Genomic DNA, 17,754 nt, shown 5'->3' with positions numbered 1-17,754 from the left:
GAACTAAATCTGAGCAAGCCGATAATCTCTAACTAGATTTATTTTGACTAGGGGGCAGAAGGCGCCGCTCTGCATCCCTAACCGTCACCAGTGATGACATGTTTTTACCGTCACGAGTGACAATACTGGAAGAACTAGGGAACAAAGATACAGAAAAGTAACAGCCGGTGACACGGGGAGAATCATGCGACGGTTGACAGTTATTATTATTATCTGAAATGGTGACGGTTGACAACTATATAGTGGGAGATGGACCGGAGAGCCCGATCAAGTAAACCATGCGGACATTTGGTCCAAAGAGAAAGAGTACAAAATCCTGAAAAGAAAGTGTGCGAAAGAGGCTGCATTCACCTGTCCAGCGCCCAGCATGCCACCCAGCTCCCTGCCATCTTTTGATGTGAACCTGGTAGCGACACCATGCAGGAGCCGTGCGTACCAAGCTATGGGATGTGTAGCGATCGACCACAAAGTCTTGCAAGACCAAGACTTCCATCTCGTGTCTTGCTCTATCGTGACGGTTGACAAGCTAGGCCGTGAAAAAGGAGGGTTGATTTTTTTCGTCATGGGATGAATGAATGAATGTACCAGGTTACCAGCCGCCATTAGATTGCCTTTTTACTGGAAGCACTTCTATATTCTACTGCGGCGGACTTGACCATCGTGCTGGGTTCTTCGAGTCCACTGCTGGAGTAGTTCATTGCTAGGCTACGGAGATGGTTGATCCAGTACAATATTGAAGCCGCTGCTGCCACGTCCCTGCTCTGGTTTCCCCGACGATGAAATCGGTTTTCTTTATTGACAACAAAGGCACGAGAATTAACTTTCCACGGGAGAAAATGGCACGGCGAGGCAGCTCTTTATAGTCACGTGGTAGCAGGCGCAACCATGCAAACCAAGAAAATAACCGCACGAGAATCGACTCATAAGAAATAAACCACACATGGCTCCATGGAAGCACCCAGCATGCGTCTTACCAATTCAACAGCCAATACATGTTTAGCGGTAGCCATAAGATCTCCAGGGGGGCAAATCGGAGCTGACCTGGCATTTCTCGATTGGCTAATGAAAATTTACATGTCCAATGGCACTAGTTTTGCGTCAGATAGATAACATACTGATGGGGCCATTTTTGCTCAAACCTTGTCTTAACCAATCAAAATAAGCCCTGGATATTCATAGAGGGAGTACTATGGAAGTACGGAGTACCTTCTTGGACTCTTACTGTCAGCAATTGGCTGCCCAAACAGCCAAACCATCGTCTACTGTACACATCAGTGTGATCACATGGCAAAACTTCAACACGATCAAGTCAATTCTGCTACGAGTGGCTCCCACGTGGCTGAAGGTTTTGGTGTTACAAGCAACACCGCAAAATCCTGAAAATATCATTACCACAGACATAAATTAGTTACGAAAATGGGGCACGTCAATCAGAATACGTCAACTCCAAAGATTAAAAAAAACTTGTTTCAAAAAAAATACTCCAAAGTAGCCACAAGACAACAGCATGATTTCACCTGTTTTGGATGGGGCCTAAGCCCCTGACTTGTCCTGGCCATCGCCAAGCGAAAGAGGAACGCCCGGTATGATTCACTGGACGTGATAATCAAGAGTTACTCAGTCAACCAAACAAGCAATGGTCTGCAATAGGCAAGTAAAGCATGTCAGGAGCAGTTTTCAACAAAGAGAGTAAAATGATAATTACGCCACCAAAGCCACATACTTCAGAGATACTGCCGAAGGAGCATAGTTGATGAATATTTCAGCCTGCAGCTCATTCCTAGATGCACGTCACCAAACGTGTACCTAAGTTACAGTGACAGGAAAATTCCATTGTTACCGAAGATGAAAACAGTGTAACTGGCAAGCAAAGAAAACTGGGTCAAAGACCTGTATTCACAGAATTCTGGAAAGGCGCACCGAGCTTTTGCATAGTCCCAGTGGCAATCTTCGTGTCTCAATGGACCTCGGAACGCTGTTTAACTTCTGTTAAGTACTGACAAGTTAAATTGAACTTGGTATTCCAAGAGACAAAAGAAGCAAACCTTTTGTCACGAATTTTGATTTTGAATAAGGGTGCATGTCATGCCACATTTCAAGCCATAACTCACGCATGACCACTGGCATCCTAACAATATTCCTGTGATTTGCTGTTAAAATAAGAAAAACTTGTGTCATCTCACAAAGAACATCAGCAGTAGTGTTTCGTTCAAACGAGGGGTTTATTTTTGTATGTGTATGGGAGAGGATTGGATGCAAGTTCTGGAAAATATGGGAACACCACACTCACATGCAGATACTCCTGACTCAAAGTGTAAACATTACAAAGTTAGTGCAAAGTTGAGTCACTTATTTTGGGATGGAGGGAGTATGTGACAGCATAAAACTTCCAAAGTAGCCCCTCGTAGCAAAACATGGTAGTAGGTACCAGGAGAAGTACTATAACCAAATCTTAAAATAAATGAGGGAAAGAAATTGCAGTTTTGCACCTTTGTCAAGCTCCCAGACTGCTGTTCTCCATCCTGGAATACTTTCAGCATCCTCATAGTACGTTATGTACTTTACATGTGGAGCCCTCGTCATGTTGGGAAATAGATCCTCACCATGATAGTGCTCAGCATTCATTCTTGTTTGTAAATCAGACCCATCATGTTCTGCCTGCAAAAAGAACACGAAGGGCTTACTAGGAAGGGAAAATTAACACTCTGATATACCACAAGAAAATAGTCACAACAGTTTGAATAGCCAAAACATGGATATTGACAGCCAAGGCCTTCAGTTTGCACGTTTAGAACAATACCAGCAGGCAGAAAGTAGAATACCTGTGGAGTCCTTGTTATGTTCACTTTTGGCCCAAGCCATTCCTTGCACAATGACAGGGAGTTGTAGGATACCTGTCATGAAACAGCTATTCAGTTGCTAATGTAGAGTAATTTTATTTGTTCAACCAAATGAGATCAATTTTATGTAGGAAAAGCATTTGGTAATACATACTGTTCCATCTCCACTGGAATTGTTAGGCTTTCCAGAAAAAGAATGACCTGATCTGGTAAGGAAAAATAATATTACAAAGTGGCGCAGATAAATATTTCTGAAGACCAAAATTAAAACCTTGGAATGTTTGTAACAGCTAAGAAACTCAAAGAGTTAAAAATAAAAGGCATGAAAAGCTATTAACAGTGAATAAGTGACACTGAAGTACTAATTACTAAAGCAGGAAAACGTGCTATTCGACCTCTGAAAACTACCAGTTTCTTTAAAAAATAACTATTGCATGCAAATTCTATCTCCAGTGTGCCCAACGTTTCATAAGAAATAAAAACACAGAATAGATGTCAATAATATAAAGCAAACTAAAATATCGTCAGTTCTTCACAAATATCTCAAAGTAGCAATGATATCATCAAATGTGCAATTCTATGTCAGAAACAGCTAAAACTGCAGAAGGGCCCATTTGGCCCTCTAGATGAAACAAGTCAAGTTGTAGTCAAACAAACACTCATCTAGGAAAACCAATTCACGGAAAAAGACATGTGGAAACATAGACATCTGGTACTTGACTGAGATGAGCACCGGAACTTTTGAAATAAAGATCAGTGATACCTGCCTTGACAGTAGGGACTGTTCAAACTCATAAATCACATCAGTTATTATCCAATTATCTGGATATGGTTTGCCACTTGGTGCAAAATAGTATCCTACCTGCTTGATGAAAACCCATGAGCGACGGGTAACAATTTTTACAACTAAAGAAGAATCCACAACTATACCTCAGTCTTTGTATCAATGCCATATATGCAGAATACATTCTTTATTGGGGGTCTCTCCCAGGGCGTGAGAGGATTGAGAACTGGGTCACCCTGGTAGTACCTGAGATCAACAGGGACCAAAATACAAGGTCTTATATACTACTTTTGGTTATAAGCTAGACTCTATTTGGTGGTTGACTAGTTAGTATATCAAGCAACCTTCTTTGAAAATAAAATATCAAGCATGAACATCATTTTTTCTTGAAGAGACTGAATTACGGTATAGTAGCACTGCACAACACAAAACTAAAACTTACTTCTCCAGCTGATGGATAAGGGCTTTGCTCTGTGGGTCATAATCCAGCATAGTTTTGAACAAAGTACCATCTGAAACTTCTCTGGCAGAAAATGATAAGAGTGTTGGCTTTCCACACTCCATGTTGGATGTTATGTCCTCTGTTATGTCCATAATGGATGGATAAGCATCCGTACCTGAAAGGGAGAAACAGTAAAGACAAAAAGGAGTGCAACTGCTTAGTGGGGAAAAACATAAATATCTGCAACAACAGAAGTGACTTTATAAAGAACCTCGAACTGTAGGAACCTCGATAGTGACGAGGGTTGTGGGCCATCCAGAGTTGTCAGAACTATACTCCATCTCATCGCATTGTTGTCTGTTGATGTGGGCCTTTCCCTCAAAAAAATGCTTCCAGTATACATTATCAGCTTTGCAGTATTTTGAGAATGGCAAGAGCCATAAAGAAGCAGCAAATGAATTGAACATCAATCGGGCTGTCCCCTGAAACCAATATAGAAGTTTAGATGGTAAAGGTAGGAATGGGAATCATGTAAACAATATGACATATAATGCTATTGAATTTTTTGGCAAGCTATGCACAATAGTTCACAATGCTGACAAGTATAGATTCTGGACACAACTGGACTTCTTAATTATACAATTTAAAACACAATAAAATATATGCTTCACAAAATCACAGCACATACTATCAGGCCACCAGTGAATATCTAGGACCATATTTTGAAGCCTACAAATCAAAAGATAGACCAGAAGGACAAGGCAACATATATATTAAGTGCTTGAAAACATAATTCAAAAGCACTGTTTGACTTGACTGTGATCTCCAAAGTTGAAGTTTGACCATTAATTTCTCTTACAATATATTGTTAATGACTTCAATATCATGGTCACATGGAAGTGTTTTCAATACATATCTAATGTTAATATTGTTGTGTCACTAAGTCTGTTTTTGGAGTAATTGTTGGTAAGAGAAAATTTACATCTTACAACGCACATGCCTTTGTAAATCCAATGGATGAAGTAGAAACCCAAAACATATAACAGCAACCACCGGTAACTGAAAGAGGGCAAGTTATGGCAATAGAATAAAATACATAGAGAAAACTAACCTCAGTGATTGGAAGTCCAGACGTTGTCCCAGAGAGAGTGGCTCTGACTGATTCAGTAGATCCGAGAAGAGGGGCACCTGAAAGAAAGAGAAAACAGAAAGCGTGAAGAAAAGAAACAGTTATGGCAATGAATTAAGATTTCTGGTTAACATACCAACTGCAAAGTATGCATGTATATGTTTGTCGAGCCATTGGATATAGTGCTTTGGGGCAATTTCCAGTTTCAACCATTCCAAAAAGTACCGGAATACATTGTTTCCCATGGAATGAGCAAAAACCAAAGATGGCCCTCCTCGAAGTTTCAATGCAATTTCAAAAGTTAATCTGCACAAGAAAGGACTCATAAGCATCACACACCAAGCTCTCTCAACATATAACAGTGAGTACCCTTCTATTGTACAGAAATGCTCATAAATTGTTTCTTTTTGTCACTGTATCACAAATAACGTATGTGCTAACATAAAACTAATCATTCTGTAACAACTTAACTGGGACATGATTAAGTAAAAATTGGCATAAGAAAGCTTATCACTTAGGAATGGAAGCTTCTAAGGATAGCTAGCATTGCATTATTCTTGCCGGTTATTGCAAACAGCTATTCCCTATATTCATGAATTTATGACATTTTGGACATCAGTACGGTATCCAACATGCAGTCTTTAAAAGTTACTTCTTATATGGATACATCAGTGAAGATAATTTAAATTCTATACTATGATCAATGAAATTTCTTCCATGATAAATCTAGTGCTACCATTTTCAGCTGACAATCTAAATAGCTGTTTTATATATCAACACAGTTTGTCAGCAAGTTTTAAAAACGTCATATATTTCTGAAATGAGGCAGCACGTCGGACGTCAGAAGTATGCTCAGCACTTATGGACATGATGCCAATTAAGTAAGCATCCTAAATTAGATAAATTAGAAGTGTTCTTGTCAATGTTTACCGGTGAGCTGAGATGTGCAAGGTGTCAACGTCATTAACGGTATATATGACTATCAGTCTGTCAGCCATGTGTTCTAAAACAAAAACGAAATCCAGAAAATGAACTGAGAGTGAGAGAATTGATTGCTATATGACAACATGAGTTAAGTTTACTAACTTTAATTTATGAAAGTACAGATCCCTCTCCTCAAGCATCGATGGGGGTAGCCTCCAATCGTATGGAACAGCGATGATAGCATTAGCTTCAATACCAAAGTCTACACACCATTTGACCCATTCTTTCCATATTGAAGAAAGAGGACCTGAAACCTTGTCAATAATACCACATGAGTACATTTAAAAATCGAACATTGCTCTTTCTATCTTTTCCATGAACAAAGAATGGACGGTTTGATAATATACTAACAAACATGAAAATTATAAATGTGGGCAATACTTTCTTTCTTCTTTTTAGGAATAACATGGGGAATTCCTAACTTAGGAAAAATGTGTAGCATTCCAGCCTAAATATGCTTAGACCTGCCCACTTCGGATGAACCACACTGTCACACTACCCCGGTTACACTTTATTCCTCACTTGTGCAAAAGGGTTAATCCAGGGTTAATATACGTTTGACATTTTGGTTTATATGTTTGGTATAGCTCCCTCCGAACTAGCAAGGTGGAACTAAACCCAACTGTTTACTCTTATTCTACATGGGCTTTAGTTGGACATCTTTTTTGTTGGGCCTGGGTCTCTCTCATACCATGGAATGTTATGTCAATGAAAGTAAATATAGGAGGTTGCCATCCATTCAAGGAACAAAATACATGGGTTCTTTTCAAATGGTTGAGAACAGTCAACTGTATCGTCTGCTCTTCATTAGATTGAACAAGAACAGTTACACCCATGGATGATCGTGTTTTTCTCCATTGCACTAAGATAAGTATTGTGAGAGAATGAGGCAAGCAAATCAAAAATATTATGCAATGTAAAGCTTAGAACAGAATTAAGAATATGATCCATTCCTGACTAGTAACTACAACTGGGCAACCCAGTAATTACAACATCATCGGATGCCATAGCTGTTCATAATTTTGGTCACTTTTGCTCAAAGTTTGTGAAAGTAATGGAATGTCAAAGATAATAGAAGATCACACTACAGATGATCAAGTGCTACATAATATGAAACCAGTACTAGAAAATATCTAAGGTATAGAGTTTACCTGTTATATAACCAGGGTCCAACTCTGTAATCGCAGAAAGACCACTATCTGGCCTTGACTTGCATTCTGGATGGTCCGTCTGGTTATAAGGGTCAAGCAGCATGCACTTAAGCCAGCAATTTACAGCAGAGAAAAGCTGCACCATATTGAACAAACCAAATTAGACATAGCAAATTGATCAAATATTCATGGGAGCAACCTATCAAGTACATAAGGATCTATGTGGAGCAAAGTACCATCTGGTCCTCTACAGAGTACAGTACACTTTCTTTGAACATGTTAGACATCATTGTAAGACCGAAGGCTAGTTTGGCCAGACAAGGGCTTGCCATGTGATCATGGGAATGGTCACATATAGTGCTGCGTCTTTTCAAATTTAGGAGGTGAGGATGAAATCCCGAGCGGTAAACAAATTATTAAATGTTTTCTTTGAAAGATCCAGCATGCTGCTGGCATTCATTGATTTAGCAGAAGAGAGCGGAAAACATTGTTTGATCAAGTGATCATATGGAGGAAAGAAAAAGATACAACAACACCACTAAGAAACGACTGCCTCTATTTCCCAATTTGGTCCCAGAAGGGATGCTCTGGGCTCTTAGTCCCTGCCAGACGCCACAAATCCAAATTAGCCCTGATTCTGCCAAGGATATCAGCCGTGCAGGCCATCTTTCCCCTGAAAGTGCATCCACTTCGTTCTTGCCGGATTTCCCAAGTGATTAGGATGATGATTGATTTGATGGCTTTTCTCTCCTGTCCCGGCGCCGCGCGGCGGATGAGATCCTGAACCCTGGTTGTGGTGCAGCCCGCAGCCTCCCAGTTGCGCCCTTCCAGGTCGACGCCTGAGTCCAAACTTGCAAGGACAATGTGCACTCCCAAAACAGATGGTAGGAAGACTCGAGGTTCCTTAAACAGGGCTGGCAGAAATACCCATTTCCCAGCTGCGATGCTGCAGCCGGTCATTGCACCACAGCCGGTTGAGATGCAGTAGCCAAGAGAAGAGCTTCATCTTCCCCGGCGCCCAGGGCTTCCATATGATCGATCTTAGCGCCCCGTTGTTTGCTGGTGGGAATTGCATGATATACGCAGAGATACCCACGCAACGAATTATTAAATGTACGAGAATTTAGTATTTGACTCTTATAACTCTACGTGTCATCCGAAGTTAATACTCTCTCCGTTTGGGAATAACTAACGTGATTTTAGTTCAAATTTCCGAACGGAGATAATAATAAAAAGGATGACACGAGAGAATATATGAGATAACCTCTACGGGAACAAATTGTAATTCAGATTGACTCCTTTGACTCTTAGTTCAACTGTTAACCAACAACTATTTCTATTGACATCTCTCCTCCTCTCCCCTCCACACTAGCAAATCATCGTATGTGGTAAGACTAAGAGTCGACCGATGTATCATTTGTGTAGGTTGACTTTATATTTATTGGGGGTGTAAAAGGGAGAAATTAAACAGAACCAACCTAAAAGAGGATCTACTATTGACAATGTATTGGTCGAATCAACAACATAATCGGACAATCTTTTGATACACATGAATCCTCAAAAGGCATGATTAGAGTGAGGGTGGGGCTTTGGCTAAACCAACCTAGGTGTAGCTTCCCCATGTTTGCTTATGTACTCTAACACTCTCTCGATAAAAAAAAGTGTCGCATTTTTTGAACTAAGGCTGACGAACCTTAGTTCAAAGTTGTGACTTTTTTTCCAATCAGAGGGAGTAATTTCTTATCGAGATGCGTTCAACAATATTTAGCATGATGTGAGATTTTTTTGGCCAACTTTCAGGTTAAAACCTAACTTCCTGATCAACAATGAGGCACTCATTTTTTTAGCATGAACGAGTGTCACATCTCGAATAAATTATATTTGATCGCTTCAAGATTTTAATAGAAAAATTGGAGGATAGGAATCCATTGTAATTTTCCTACATGGGTTGTTTGATTTGTAAGATCTAATCAATATATGTCTATGATGATTCCTTTTGCACTAGATTTCACAGAAGAAAATTGCCCACTCAAACTTCATTGAACGAGTCCCTTTTCCCGAGGTACAACCAATTTAGGAAAAAAAACATGTAAAAAACAAATATGCACAACATTGCAATGGTGTTTTTTCATTCATGCGATTTGTAATCATGCAAATAAAAAAGGCCATAAGATGTTGGAATGGATGAATGGTTCCAATAAAATTTAGTGCAGATGAATTCTGTCTTTGCAATCTTACGAAACAAATGCTCCTCGTAGAGAAAAATTGTAAGGATCATAACCTCCAAAAAATCCTCTGGAATCTTTTGAATAAAAAAGGGCACGAGATAGACACTATCCAGTGCCAGATTTCTCTTTTCTGTTTCTGGAGTTGTCTGGTACATTTAGATTTGAAATCTTGTGTGATGCAGATACATGATGTGTGTCCCTGCAAAAAAAAGATACATGAAAATTTTCTTGGGAGTAATTATAGGTGCACCGGATACTATTTCCAATTTTTTTTGAGAAGGATACTTTTCCCAGCTAACAGCGTTTTTTTTCTCTTTTTTTAGGGGGGGGGGGGGGGCGTTTTTTTTTTCTCTAAAAAGGAAAAAAAAAAACTATCAGAATTTACGGGCCGGCCGAAGAACCCCTCTCGAAGGCTCGAAATCCTCCAACAACAACTGCGATCCAATAACCTCGGCCCGTGTAGATTAGTTTTTTTAGTCCTAATTAAATCCCAATATGCTTCTTCTTCCTCGGTTCCTCTTCCCGTCTTCCTTCCCGGACCCCTAGAGCAAAAAGGCGCCGCGCGGCGCGGAGATGGCGACGACGTTGAAGGGCATGTGGGGGCAAGTGATGGGCAAGGTTCGCCGGATCTTCCCCATAAATTCCCTTCCTGCTCCTTTCAAGGTCTCCTTTCCTCCTTCTCGGCGCCGGTCGCCGTAGGAATGACGGGCGTTTCTTCTCTCTCTCTGATTGCAGAAGGGAGAGGCGATGCGGGAGCTGGAGGTCTCCATCCGGGCCAAGGTTCGCAATGGGCGCCCCCCGCCCCAACTGTTGTTTTTTTCTTCGAGGTGATGGCCTATTGATCTTGTGGGTCTGGGTGTGCTGCTGCTGCTGCTGCTTCAGGGCAACGTGACCCAGACGGAGGACGCGCTGCTCCGGGCCTGCATGCTGTTCTCGAACCTGAGCTACACCGCGACCTCTGCGGTGGTCAGTCTCGTTGGAGCGTTCGCTTCTGGCCAAGGTGACTCTCTCGTGGATCTGTGATGCCATTTGCTATCAAATTGCTGCTTCATACTTTACAATTGTGCTATGAATCCACTTAACAGAATGGTGCTTAAATTTGCGTGTGTTTTAAAAGGATGTGAATTGCGGCTATTAGAACCAAATTAGAGCACTGTCTGTTCCGAGTCCCTTCTTGATGTCTATGCAAGAGCCAGTCCAGGGCAGTCCCTTCTTGATGTCTATGGCAGTTCTCTCTTCGAAGAAATAATAGCCTCTTGACCTCTTCCAACCTTCCAAAGGACCGCGTATCCTCCGAGGAATGGTGTCTGTTCAAATGGGAAGATCATCATTTCCCCCTTTCTCATAACCAGTACACACTGTTTTTCTTATGCTATTATCATGTGTTCCCATTAAACAACTCATGAAGGATGTTGATATTCCTTTTTACGTTTTCCCGCCACACCTTGTCTCCTTCACATATATACCATTGTTGTTTAGTTTCTGGAATATTTATCTCTATGATGGGTTCTTGTATAAAATAAAGTTGCATAACTGTCGAGCTTCCTTGGAGAGGTTTACTGTTGGTACCACACATGCTTATATATTTTCTTCTTTTGCAGTACATAAAATTGTTGGGGGTCAACCTATGCCTCGACTATTCAGGCTTGGTTTTTCTGCTGGTAAGACTATGAACCTGGTACTGGCCCTTGTATATTAATAGTGGCATGCAAATGCATATGCAAGCTTTATATTTCCAAGTTATTAAAGATGTCCTGTTCCAAGGCCAATACAACTTTCCAGCCAATTTAGCTGAGAACTAGTGTTACATAATTGTTTTTTCATTCCTTTGAATTGTTAAAATTGAATCGATATCCAGTTAGCGCTCGCCTGGGAATTAGAAACAATTTTTAGGGCACGTTAACGATATGTACTAGTTATTGAACTTCTGCAAGGTTGCTTTCATTATTTATATTCCAAAATTCAATTGGAAGGGCACATGTTGGCTACTGTGGAACAATAGCCATGCTCAGTTTTGTTCATTTAAGTACACTATATGTTTACTGTAAAAACAACTTGGCGTAATTGAGGAAGCATGTAGTCTGTTAGATACTTGCAGCAGTAGATGGTCTTTCAAAATTTAGATTAAACTGAACCTGCTAGCTGCTAGCATATTTCTCCTGGCCTGGCAGAAAACAGGTCTAGGGAAATAAACCTTGGGCACGACCTTCAAAATTATTCGATGAATTGAGTCGTATTTGGTCTTGTGCTTGCATTAAACTTTTTTTTAGTGAGATGCTAATCTGATGGAGCAATATTCCAGGTGTTGGTTTGACTGCAGGGAAGATGATATATTATGAATCATTGCATGCAACTAGCCTATACATATTGGGCCGTGAAGAGGAGCCCTTTGAGCGCTTGAAAATGGAGCTCGCTAATATGTGTGGTTTGCTAAATCATAATAGCTATTAGCTAAAAAAAATCTGTGTCAAGTGTACTAGCTAACTGCTCGTTTCACTTGCAGAATACTTACTAAGCATAGTGATGAAAAATTATCAGTTGAAGCTGTAAAAAAGCATTTCTTTGCCGAGAATCTCTACACTGATCAATACCAGGATAGATTACTTTTCCGGTGGCGCCAACGTTACTCGTATGTTGACAGCACCTATCTGGAAAGGATGAAGGAGATTGAAGCAAACAACTCAGTGGATAAGGACAAAACAATGTCTGTCCAGACAACGGTAAAAAATGCGACTTACAACTGATCTTGCGGGTTTTAAGAACTCAGAACATAAAGAGGCATCCTTGTTTTATGGAGGGAAATCTATGCATCCTTTTGCTTGCAAAAGTTTATGCCTTTTTTGCATCCATACTACCGAAGCAAATCAAAGCAACATCATTCTTCTCTTCATGTTTGTAGGGATCATTTGGGAACCTCATGGAGGACCCACTGGCCTGTATACTGGGTTCTCCAGACAGCGACATGGAGAATGATAAACCGCCTGAGCGCACAGCTACTATCCTCAGGAAAAGAGACCTGCGAGCTCGGAGGAGAAGTCAGCGGCATCATCGTCGGCATGCGGCATTGTGAAGGTCCGATATTGTCACTTCCATACATGGAGCAGTGATACTTGATGTTCGAATATTTCCATTCCCTTCGACATTGTTGCAAACACACTTTTGATATTCTATAAAGAGCTCATGTGAGTCTGAGCTCCATTGCGCCACACACTACATGTGGCAAAGAGTGTCAGTACACATTTTTGTTCTCTTGTTTTCTCATTGCGCTAACTTGAGGCTGCTACTGTGTCGTGAATTATAGAATGCACTTTAGCGCCCAATCTGGCTAGCCCATTGTAGATCCAATCGCTAGAAATCATCCGAGGGTTAGGACTACTGTAGCCCCTGACTTGTAATCACTGGGTCAGAGATCTCGTTCTGTTTTCATCTTTTCTCTTTCTTTTTTGAGAATCTCGTTCTGTTTTCATCTGATCAGAAAAAAAGACTACTGTACCGTACATACTCTGTTGCTAAGCCTTTTCTTGCAACAGCAGGGCGAGTGTTGTCTAGACTGAGACTGGGCCTCTCCATCAGGCCATGCATTTGCAAAATACTAGGCCTAATTATGTTGACAAAAAATCATAGTTACTCCTGACACGAGCAGTTCACCGGTGTAAAGATATACTCCCTCCGTTCACTAATATAGATATTCTTTTATATTTCAATATGGACTAAATACGGACTGAAATGGGTAAACAAACACAGTAAAACGTGTCTATATACATCTGATTCAAAAAAAATAATTTGTGAATGGAGGCAGTATTTCATAAGGTACATACTACATAGCTGCTCACTGTTCCCTGATGTGAAGGGATTACTATCCTTTGTGATGTCTTCAGGTAGCTCATTAATAATAGTTGGATAAAAGAACGTAGGTTTAGATCCCTGGAAACGAAAATGGTGATCAGGAAACCGTGTTCTCGGAATGGGTATTCAGCACTGCATGTGCAAGACTTGGCTTTTAGAAGAAGAAAATGCAAAATAGGGTGAGATGAGCATTATGCGGAGGATAGGAGAGATTAGCAATATTTCTCCATCTGTGTGCACCCCTACTATCTACTTCCTCCGTTCCTAAATATAAGTCTTTTTAGAGATTTCAATAAAAACTACATAGGCATTTATAGACATATTTTAGAGTGTACATTCATTCATTTTGCTCCGTATGTAGTCACAATTGGAATCTCTAGAAAGACTTATATTTAGGAAAGGAGGGGGTATAATCAGCCAGTTGGGTTTTAGGGGTTCAGGGGTATGATATCTGATTTTATAGTTTGGGATACCATTTAAATTGGCCAAGGTCATTCCACTCCCATCTAGCTACTTCAGCTAGCAATTGTAATCATAAATTATACCAGTAGAAACAAATGATTATTCTGTATAGACGTGAGCATCCTACGAAAAATAACACCAATGCAAATGGTTATTCTGAATCTGGAGTAAACTTCAAAAAACACTAATGATATTTCTGCAGCTCAAATGACGAAATGATATAATTCATCGGACGAGTACTGCCATGCAGGCTAACTTATAATCATCCATGAAAAACAACACACTCGACAGTTTTATGCACTCTTATTCCCCCATCATCAAGCATATGGTAGATCAGGCACATGCCTCAGTACTCTGCCCCCAGAAGTGCAAGCATCATATCTTCATAGTCTCTGCTTGTTTCCTTGGAAACAGCCTTCTCCAGCGGGACGCTGTTCCTCTTCTGGTACGCCTCCTTTATCACCTTCAGGTCCACCTCAGCGCGAGTGGTTATGACCCTCGTAAGGGTGTCCTCGTCTGTGCCGACGCCTCCAAGGGCCAACCGGACGACCTTCTCAAAGTATCTGTCAGGACAGGTGAAACACCTTATGATCGCCCTGAGGGTTGACAGGAACTCGTTCTTTGGGTCTTCCTTGAGGTCCTGTTAGTGATCAGCAAAATACATCAGTATGAACAACAAAACAATGTCTCCTGAAACAAGTGTAAAGAACTACTCTTCTATCGACGTATAATCATTTGGTTTTCGATAATTTTGAGCAGTATAAGTGTCTTAATGAACGCAATAGATCAGTTGAATCAGATTTCTTTTACCAGTGCCTACCCAATTTCATCATTAGTACTATATGACATAGTTCAACTCAAACGCGCAACATAGATAAGTGTTCTAGTAGTAAGATGTGTATTTGTCTTCGAATGGAAAAAAAAAAGGAAACTGCGAGTAAGCAAGGAGGTGAATAGTTGTAATTTTACCTTGGTGATGGGGTGACTGAACTGATCATTGTAGCTGTTGAATGTTGCAAGTAGCTGAGCCTTGCTCCTTGTGGTGAGAATCCTGACGACCTCATCATCGCTGTAGGCCTTCTCGTTGATCTTTCCGTTGAGTAATTTGGCTTCAGAGTGTGCCAACGATGTGTTCACCTCCGGGCCATCGTAGCGGTATGCGCTTACAAGAGGCACCAAAAGCTGAGATGAAGAAATATCATTACCTTAATTAGGGACTGTTGGTGTTCATTAGCAGCAATTAAGGAGGAGTATCTCAGAATTGGAATCGTCTTATTAGATCTGGATAAGTATCACGTCGGGAAAACAGGAGATAGTACATCATGATAGCTTAACTGAAGAATAACAGAGTGTAAAGTGTCCCTAAGTGCTGTCTAATCATGACACCAAAAGTGTGGGATGTAACAGGAAAGAAAAACATTTCGTGAATATATAACAAAGCATATAACATGATCAAGTTACGTCGCATGATAATGATCGAAGATTCACATATTAACGGACCGGGAGCTGGGAAGGATATCATTGGCATTTCGCCGTTCTGTCATGATGTCTGTGAGATTTTGTAGATTTGGGCAGAGATACGCATTTGGACGGATCGAGATCCGCGTTTTCTGGAGCGCGGACGATGGATCGAAGAGAGGAGAGGTGCGTGTGACCGACTGACCTTGCGGAAGTCGCCGGTGACGTGCGCGGCGACGTCCTCCTCGAGCGAGCGCTTGAAGCGGTCGTGGTAGGCCTGCTTGGCGGCGAAGAGCTGCGCGGGGGTGCGCGCGCAGGCGATCTCGACGAGCGCGCGGCCCCCCGGCTGCCACTTCTTGGCCTCCTCGTTGGCCAGCTCCGCGTCCCGCTCCGCCGGGTCCAGCGTCCACTGGATCACCGCCCTCTGCAGGAGAACACGACCGTCGTCAGCCGGATCAGGCGAGAAAGAGACCCAGTAGGAGTATAAGATGTTTACCTCGAACTTGCCGTGGATCTCGTCGCCGATGGCGCGGAGCAGCTCCTCGCCGTAGGCCTCGGCGTAGGCGCGGCGGATGGCGCGGCGCTGCGCGGCGTCGCGGTGCGCCAGGATGGAGACGATGAGGCGCTCATTGGTGCCCCACCCCGCGAACGCCTTGCGCAGCTGCTCGCAGTCCTCGGCGACGGCCGGGACGGCGGCGGGGACGGAGAGCGTCGCCATTTCGTCCGGTCCGGTTCGTGTGTCTGCCCGTGTGCGTCCCGGCGCGATTCGGGGAGCTGGATGTGCTGGTGCGCGCGGGGAGCAGGCGCCGTGAGTCGCGGTGCGGAGGGCTTTTTATGCACGCACGCGTGGAGGAGAGGAGGAGGCTCGGGGAAGGCGAGCGGCAGGGCCAGAGAAGGTGACCGCGATGCCGCGCCCGTCCGGGCAGCACCACATGGACCGGCGGGCCGACAGTCTCCGATCCCAATACAGCAGTGCAGTGGAGGGGTTGGGCTGGGGCCCCGCGGGCCGGGCGATCACCTGCCCCTGTCAATCTTCTTGTCTGATTCGGTGCGTGTCCGTGCCACGATGGTAGCCACTAGCCACGTCGTGCTTTGGAAGAAAAAAGGAGGAAAAAAGCGACGTCGTGCTGCTGGATTATAGGAGCGGTGTCTGGCCGGCCGGCACGGACACCTGGACTTGGTTAATCAACCAGGATTTGTTTGTGATACTTCCTCCGTTCGGAAAAGCTTATTTTTTAAATAGATGTATCTAGCACTAATTTGATATTAGATACACTCATTTAAAAAACAAGTTTGGGACAAGTTTTTTTGAATGAAGAGAGTACTAGTTAACTACTCCCTCCATTCGGAATTATTTGTCTTGAATATGGATGTATCTAGAACTAAAATACATCTAGATACATCCATTTTTGCGACAAGTAATTCCGAACAGAGTGCGGACGGAAGAAATGCGGAAGAAATGCGGGGATGTGCTCGCCACTATGGCGCGATATCAGTGGCTTTCCTTTGTTTTCAGATTAGACAGAGTGGCTTTTCTTTACAGCTATATAATCAGCTAAAGCTATCCCGGACGGCATGTTTTCCTGTCTTTCTTTAATAGACAGATAGACAGAAGAAGAGTGGGGTACCGGACGCCGACGACATTCCTTTTTTCTAGGGGAAACGCTAAGTTTTACTATTGATCATAGTTCACATGTCATGGTATATAAAGAGGATCATGGGGATGGAGCGACCAAACATGTCTCCCTTGAGCAAGAGAATTGGAAAACCTAGCTAGCTTATCTGCATCCATATTTGATGCACGACATTCAAATTTATAACTACTCCCTCCATTTCTAAATATAAGTTTTTTTAGAGATTTCAGTAAAAACTATATACGGATGCATATTGACATATTTTAGAGTGCGCATTCATCCATTTTGCTTTGTATGTAGTCCACATTTGAATCTCTAAAAAGATTTATATTTGAGAACGGAGGGAGTACAATTGAACAAACTTGCACGATGTTTGATCAAGTTGATGATGCGCCGACGACATCCCTCTTCCTTCTCGTGGCTACCACTATCCACACTCAACAGTTGACTGGTCTAAATTTCGTGCATGGCTCGAATAGGCCTGTCAAGGGAATGCCCAATGCATCAAAACTTGTTGTCTACCTCAATACTGGCAAAAATTTAGGCCTAGTTACAGAAAATGGGACTGGGCTCCCCACTCCCCTCCCCTCCGAAACGCCTACTCCATAACGAACAATGGCCACGATCCAGGTCGTGCACAGATCAACGGCGAATCGTAATTGACGCATCGTAGGTGTCAACTAGTGGAGGTAACACCCGCAGGCGAGTGAGTTGGGTGCCTACTACCTGATGTTTCTTTTTTATTTGCTTCTGGTTTTTTGCTTTCAATTTTTCTTTCTGGTTTTCCTTTCATTAT

The 17,754-nt window shown here is 42.2% G+C and overlaps 3 protein-coding genes across 6 annotated transcripts; 1 reads left to right on the top strand and 2 right to left on the bottom strand.

Annotated features, from left to right (window-relative positions):
• Positions 1–930: 930 nt before the first annotated feature.
• Positions 931–7,490, bottom strand: LOC123128334 (phospholipid--sterol O-acyltransferase). 4 transcript variants are annotated; one of them, XM_044548305.1, is made up of 16 exons: positions 7,331–7,490; positions 6,282–6,426; positions 5,332–5,501; positions 5,178–5,254; positions 4,338–4,548; positions 4,067–4,241; positions 3,771–3,870; positions 3,608–3,702; positions 2,995–3,046; positions 2,823–2,894; positions 2,490–2,658; positions 2,046–2,150; positions 1,891–1,975; positions 1,724–1,806; positions 1,518–1,641; positions 931–1,376 (listed from the first exon to the last, which is right to left on the bottom strand). In XM_044548305.1, the coding sequence occupies exons 1-14, from the start codon at positions 7,473–7,475 to the stop codon at positions 1,725–1,727; spliced, it is 1,683 nt and encodes a 560-aa protein (XP_044404240.1). In that variant the 5' UTR covers positions 7,476–7,490; the 3' UTR covers positions 931–1,376; positions 1,518–1,641; position 1,724. The 4 variants fall into 4 exon arrangements, with proteins under 4 accessions (XP_044404240.1, XP_044404241.1, XP_044404243.1 ...); XM_044548306.1 differs by having other exon boundaries at positions 1,921–1,975; XM_044548308.1 differs by having other exon boundaries at positions 6,282–6,433; positions 7,331–7,467.
• Positions 7,491–10,041: 2,551 nt separating this feature from the next.
• Positions 10,042–12,806, top strand: LOC123128336 (uncharacterized). The gene is made up of 7 exons (XM_044548310.1): positions 10,042–10,176; positions 10,294–10,338; positions 10,441–10,558; positions 11,160–11,219; positions 11,861–11,978; positions 12,062–12,278; positions 12,458–12,806. Exons 1-7 carry the CDS (start codon positions 10,132–10,134, stop codon positions 12,626–12,628), a joined length of 774 nt encoding a protein of 257 aa, XP_044404245.1. The 5' UTR covers positions 10,042–10,131; the 3' UTR covers positions 12,629–12,806.
• Positions 12,807–14,039: 1,233 nt separating this feature from the next.
• LOC123128335 (annexin D7) lies at positions 14,040–16,206 on the bottom strand. The gene is made up of 4 exons (XM_044548309.1): positions 15,821–16,206; positions 15,530–15,748; positions 14,836–15,048; positions 14,040–14,506 (listed from the first exon to the last, which is right to left on the bottom strand). Exons 1-4 carry the CDS (start codon positions 16,040–16,042, stop codon positions 14,213–14,215), a joined length of 948 nt encoding a protein of 315 aa, XP_044404244.1. The 5' UTR covers positions 16,043–16,206; the 3' UTR covers positions 14,040–14,212.
• Between the last annotated feature and the right edge of the window lie 1,548 nt (positions 16,207–17,754).

This window comes from Triticum aestivum, chromosome 6A (genome assembly GCF_018294505.1).
Source record: "Triticum aestivum cultivar Chinese Spring chromosome 6A, IWGSC CS RefSeq v2.1, whole genome shotgun sequence".
NCBI lineage: Eukaryota > Viridiplantae > Streptophyta > Magnoliopsida > Poales > Poaceae > Triticum > Triticum aestivum.
This window is presented reverse-complemented; position numbering and strand designations above follow the sequence as displayed.